At 37.8% G+C, this 6,441-nt stretch overlaps 1 protein-coding gene across 1 annotated transcript in view; it reads left to right on the forward strand.

Annotated features, from left to right (window-relative positions):
• Positions 1-4,283, forward strand: part of LOC110963458 (serine/threonine-protein phosphatase 2A 56 kDa regulatory subunit alpha isoform) — a 51,798-nt gene extending 47,515 nt beyond the window's left edge. The window contains exon 13 of the mRNA XM_022211841.2: positions 1,124-4,283. Within this exon, the coding sequence (XP_022067533.1) occupies positions 1,124-1,364 (241 nt within the window). The 3' untranslated portion in view covers positions 1,365-4,283. The remainder of the gene's footprint in view (positions 1-1,123) is intronic.
• The last annotated feature ends 2,158 nt before the right edge of the window (positions 4,284-6,441 follow it).

Consider the following 6,441-nt stretch of genomic DNA (forward strand, 5'->3'; position numbering starts at 1 on the left):
GATTTTGAAGGATACAATGACTGGTTAGACTAAGGATGAGTGTCAGTAAGATTTTAATGATACAAATACTAATACTGCTTGACGGCACTCTAATAGATTATTTTCAGGGGTTTTTTGGATTCTGAAGTTGGTGTATTTTGTCTTTTTTAATTTCCTCTCTTTCATTTTTCACTTTTCATTTAATAACAAAACTGACTTCTTAATTTTTCCAGTATTTTTACTCTGCAGTGATCATTGTTTTTTGCTTAAGGAAAAGGTTTTGAGTACTTCGACCACCTCCAGTGACAAAATTCAGCTAGAAAAAGGCTTAAAATAAAACAAGACGGTTTGTCTGCATCCCCAAAATTACTTACCCCCCATGAAGCTGAATTTCTTAACACCAGTTCACATGATGCTCTGACCATTTCAGATTAAGTTTATGAATGCACCATAGCAAAACAATCAGCCAGCTAATGGTTCCTTGTAATCATAAACTCATGCTTGTTTAACTGAGTTAATTCCATGTAAAATCTCCCAAGTAGCTGCTTTCTGTCTGCAGAGGAGGACTTCATAGACTTGTTTTTGAGTGACTTGAATGAACCAAACATCAGCTCTGATCACATGATTGTAAATTAGGATCACTGGAGGGAAAAAAATATCCAAGTTAGAATATTAGTAACTTAGTAAAAGATGTAAATTACTGAATGGCAAATGCTTTTTTTAGCTACAGAATGTTTTGCTGCTGATGCAGAAGGTGAAAATAGGACTTTTAGTTATTCCTGTAAGTCTTTAAAGGGTAAATCAGTAACCTTAGAGGATATTGCATTGGTTGTTTGAGTGTTATTTTTATTTTTCTAATCTTTCAGAGTTCAGCTGTTCATTCATTGGTGGTGAATTGAGAGACTTTTCAGACTGGGCCTCTTTTTGGAAATACATTTTTAATTTAATTTTTGTCTGGTCCTAGGATGTTATGCAGGAATCCATTTTTGATCACATTCAATGCGAACTGTTGCCGGGTTTAGACAAGATGTTTCTTCTTGTTTCCTTAATTACGAACACTCAAGTTACTCATTTACAGTAATGTTTCTGCTATCTTTGTTTTAATTCCAATCGGAGTAATTGCATAAAAATGTTGTTTTTCCAGGGAGAAAAAGAAGGAACAGGAGAGGGACGAGCTGTGGAAGAAGCTGGACGAGCTGAGGCTCAGCAACACCGCTCTGGTGCAGAACAACAGCCACGGGCTCCCAAGTGTCCAAAACAACAACAACAACAATAGTAATAACAATAATAATGTCAACGAGGACAGCAGCGCCGATGAAGCCGCCGACAACGTAGACGGCAAAGATCCTGTGGAGGCCAGCGAGAGCACCCCATGTGCCAAATGACAGCGGATGTCAGTTTTTTATTCCGTGACGGTGTGACACCGGGTTCAGGACTGTCAGGGGAGGATTGACAGAGACGTAAAAACACAAATTACACCTCAGCAGTATATTAAATCTACTTAGTGACTTAGAATGCCAGCGTTTCTTTGGCAGAAAAAACAAAAAACAAAAACATATTTCAACTTAAGCCTATTTTTGGATGTTACAGTGTGGCTGCAGTATATTTGTTTATATATATATATATATTATTTGTCTGATCAAAGATTTATCCTTTCACATTTAGTTTCTTAACTGAAAATGATTTTTTTTCATTATATTCATTGTATGATACTTGGGACGGGAGAAAATATTAAATGACTTGAATTTACACATCAGTCACAATGTTAAAACCACGGTTTCCTCTCATATGTTAGCAATAGAACATTTATGTCCTGTAAATCGCACGGTGGGGCTTGAGATCTGGTTAATTTGGAGACAAAGTGAAGACCTTAAACTCTGAAACTATTCCTGAATGCTATTTACAGTGCTGTCCACCTGAAAGAGGCCAATCTTGGAATATCGCTGCCATTAAGGAGGGCAGGTGGTCTGCAGGCAGTGATGTTTAGGTAACATCCACCTTAAGTTAATACCAGAAGTCACGATGATGTCCAAGCAGAACTTTGCCCACTTGCTTGGCTTCTTCCCATCTAGCTGCCATCTCTTTCCAGGGTAGAAACGATGCGCACACTCACGGCTGTCCTCGTGAGGCTCAGAGAAATGCAATTCATCAGACCAGGTCGACTTTTTCCATTGCTTCATGGTCCAGTTGGGACGTTTATGTTCCCACTGTGGGAGGTTTCTGCTTTGCACCGTCTTGCTGCGCCTCATTTTGACATCTTCTTTATTAAGATTTCCACCAATCCGTGCTGTAGACCAAACAGGACAGCCTGCTGGTTCACCCGCTGACTCTCGTTGGACCACTTTTGGTAGATCCTAACCACTGAATACAGGAACGCCCCACAATACCGGCTGTTTGGAAGCTGCTCTGACCCAGACGTCGCTGCCATTAGTTGCTCTGATTGTCACTCTGCCCATTTTTTCTTTCTTCCAATCCTTCACCTTCAGGAACTGTTTGCTCACTGCCTAATGCATCCCACCTCCTGACAGGTGCCATCGTAACGAGAGGATCAGTGTTGCTCACCTCGCCTGTCAGTGGTTTTAATGTTGTGGCTGATCAGTGTAATGTTTCCAATTGTGCTGCACTCAGAAAAGCTACATAGTTATTTAAAGATGTCTATTTTTAATGTGCTTTTCCTCGTCGCTGCCAACACTTGGGTGCAAACCTTAAGCAGGAAGGGAGCGACAGACATTGGGAGTGTTTTGGGGCAGATGGGACCAGACTCAAAAATCAGACGTTTAACATCCATTAATAAACAAAAGGACCGTTATCGGGAGCAGAAGAAGCAAGCAGATGTTCGCCTCGTGTTTGTGATAAATGGGAGACGCGCGGCCCAAAACAAGAAGAGCAGCGGCTGCGAGAGTGGCTCTACTTGAGACTATGAATTTAAAAACTGATTAACAGTTAGGGGAAATGATATATTTGTGAGATTGTTTTTGTGTTTCAGGTGTTGGTGAATATTTTTTTCATCTGGGTGAAAATACAAAGCTAACAGTGATAATAACACAACACCTGCATTTATAGAAATGATTTACACTAAAGTGTTGAGGGAGGGCTTTCGAAAAATGAAATGTTTCTCAAAATCACCGGAATTAATGGAATAGTTTGGCCGTTTTATAAAATGAGATGAATATATACGGTAAATATGAAGCTGTTTCCAGTTAGCTTAGCATTGTGTAAACACTTGAGAGGGAAGCCTCACTAATTCACACATTAGATATTGTTCAATTCGCACAAACACGGTTGTGTTAGAGGGTGACAGTCCAGGAAACCCCAAAGTAATGTTTAATATGAGCTTTAGAGGCGCTAGTTGTTCACCCCTATTTCCAGACTTTATGCTAAGCTAATAAGCTACTAGCTTAATATTTACCACACAGATGTGACTGTGATCTCAGTTTTCGCTTTTAATTCTTTGCAAGAAAGCAGATATTTCACAAAACGTCAAACTATTCCTTGAAAAAAGCATGTTTAGAAAAAGCTATCTGAGACCTAGAGTACTATATTTTTCCAGAGTTGACGAGGCTAATATTTTTAAGTGTTTCATTTTGCAGTTGAATTATGACGGGATGCAGGATATGCTTGAGTGTATATTTGTTGCGTATGTGTATATGTTAGTTTGGAGGCTACTTAAAGGGAAATGCCACTCAGTTTCAGATTTTATGTACAGTGTGATGTTTCTGTGGTCCAGGAAAGTGCAGTCAGTGGTTATAGAAACATACGTGGCTCTCTCTCAAAGCTGAAGCGCAAACACTTCTACTTGTCTTAGCACTTATCTGGCCTTTGATAGTGCACAGGAGGCTTCTTGTGTATCCATGAGTTCTTATAAACGTTTTTATAACCGTCATGCTGTCGTCACACCAGAAAACTCTACAGGATTTGTTTTTACAGGAAGTCTTTGCTGTCATCACCTGTTCTGCGTTTCTTTTGTACAAACTCTACAAAGCCACTTTTGCTTTTGTTCTCATCTCACTGATGTTGGGAGCCGATAAAAATTGTGTTCATTAACTAAATCTGACTGCCGTAGATCATAGGAAGGACTTGTGAGAGTTTTTTAGAATTGAATGGTGTTCCCTCTGAACCTCAGCGTCTGCTCTTTTACTTTTAAGTTCACGTTTTAGGTCCAGTCTTCTCTGATGCCTTTCTGTCAGTACAGCATTCCAGCCTCTGTGACATTTAAAGAAATAATGTGGGGAACCTGTTTTGTAATCACAGATCTTATTTAGGTTTCACCATCAAATAAAGTCTACTTTATCTTTCTACTCAAAGTGTATCCTCCTTGTTGTTTTTTCCCCGGGCGTGAACTAACCGTGACGTCACCCGTTTGTTTCAACGCTGAGAAAATGAAGCCCGGATTTTGCTACTTCCTGGTCGCCATTTTTGATTTTTTGGAGCCAGTGACGTAAAAAGCGTCATCAAACAGGCTGGACCGGAGAGCAACTCGGGGCAGGACCAGTCAATGGGACTGTCAATCAAGTATAGCCACGCCCCCTGGCTCCGCCAACTTTAGCGATTTATTTAAAATTCAGTATTGATTTATTTTAAGATCGGCCACCTGATCTCTCATTTTGACCATGAAAACTAACAGGGAAAAAGTCCTGAGCTGTAGAAAATCAGTCTATCACATTTTATTTTTTCCAAAAATGAATTGGGGTCTATGGAGCAAAAGCTTTTTGGAGCCAACCCTAGCGGACGGCGTGATATTGCAAGTTTTTGACACTTCCGGGTTGACTTCAATTTTGGAGCCAGATGCTACGTCCATCTTTATATACAGTCTGTTTTTCCCTTCAGAGTGCTGAGCTGCAGTACAGGAAGGAGGTCAGCAGATGGTGCAGCATTATTTATTCCTCAAGGTATTTCTGTCAATAGATATAATTTTATAATGTAAATACAGTAAAATTAATGTCAAGAACAGTTGTTATTTTTAATTCATACAAAGTGCATTAAAATACACTCAGTTTTTCAGGTTCTGTTTCAGTATCTTCTCTTTTATATGAAGGGTTTGGAAACTCAAGATAGTCAATGGTGCAGTGAGAAAACTTTCATTCAAGAACCATTGTGTTGACAGTAAAGCACCAATTTCTTATCACTAGGCATTTTTAATTAAAAAATTCAGTATACACTGCATTTAAATTCAGCAGTTCACCTACATCAGTTATTCAGAATTTCTTTTTCAAACCAGATAAGACTTTTTAAAAAAACTTTTCCGTTCATTTTGCTCAACAATTAGACACTCTTCCCTCTATGTAGAGACTTAATTACTTACATGCTGTGACAAGTTACTTTATTTTCTACTGTAAAATACCACTTTAACTTCTAGTTCTGTCATTTTTTTAAATTCAGCTGCATTTTAATCAAAAAAAAGTTTTCATAGTAAGATATTGCAAAATACAGACAAGTTGTATTCTGCATCTCTTTCATTTGGTTCATATTTTACATAGATGTCTATGTTGAATTCTCTATTAGGAGAGGTCGAATTTAAATATCATTACTGTGGCTGGTGAATTTTTCCTCTCTGCATTGCAAATTTTCGCTTAAAGCTGTATGTTACATCTACCTACTGTCTCCTCTGACAGTGGATTGAGACTTCCGGTTTTGAAGTCCGTTAAATTAAATCATTCTCTGGTCTTTTTAGCCATAGTTATCATGTAGATATGAATGTTTCCAGCGTCTCTACGAGAATAAACTACAATTACCGTGATTCAATGCGGCAAAGCGGCCGGAAGTCATTTCAGGAAACGGAAACGACTCAGGAGCAAAGATGTTTACAGTGGAGTCAAGCTAATCCTCTCGTCCTGCAGCACCAGCAGCATATCCTGGAGGAACAGTAGGCTTTCACAATAAAACTACTATAAATGCTGTAAGGTTGTATTTTGGCTAGTTTTACTAATGCCAATGAAATACAGACTCGGATCACGATTAGATGCAAAAAAAAAAAAAAAACACTTTAGAGTGATGACGATGGAGATGTCATAAATAGGTTGGCTGCTGAAAGATTATTTCTTTTAAACACAAATTTATTATTACAAAGTAATAGCAATATAGGAAAAACAAAGCAAAAAACATGGTATCTCATTTGAGATGATTAAACCTTGTGTCTTATAATCAAGCCAGAAGATATGGTAGAAAAATAAATACTTTTTTTCTTAATCCCTTTTTAGACCACTTAAACACAAAATACAAAGTTAAGTAACGCACAGTTCAATTATCTTGCATAATTGTTACCCTTATACATTATAGGGGTATATTTGTTGTTTTTTTTTTGTTTGTTTGTTTTTAAAGATCTAACAGAAATCAAATTTACCTTGAATAAATGGGCTTTAAATCAGAAGCTATCTTTTACATAAATATTGAACTGAATAAATGGTACATATAAAATGATTCAACTGGCAATACAATTATTTTATATATATATATATATATATA

Source organism: Acanthochromis polyacanthus, chromosome 16 (assembly GCF_021347895.1).
Source record: "Acanthochromis polyacanthus isolate Apoly-LR-REF ecotype Palm Island chromosome 16, KAUST_Apoly_ChrSc, whole genome shotgun sequence".
In the NCBI taxonomy this organism is placed as follows: Eukaryota; Metazoa; Chordata; class Actinopteri; family Pomacentridae; genus Acanthochromis; species Acanthochromis polyacanthus.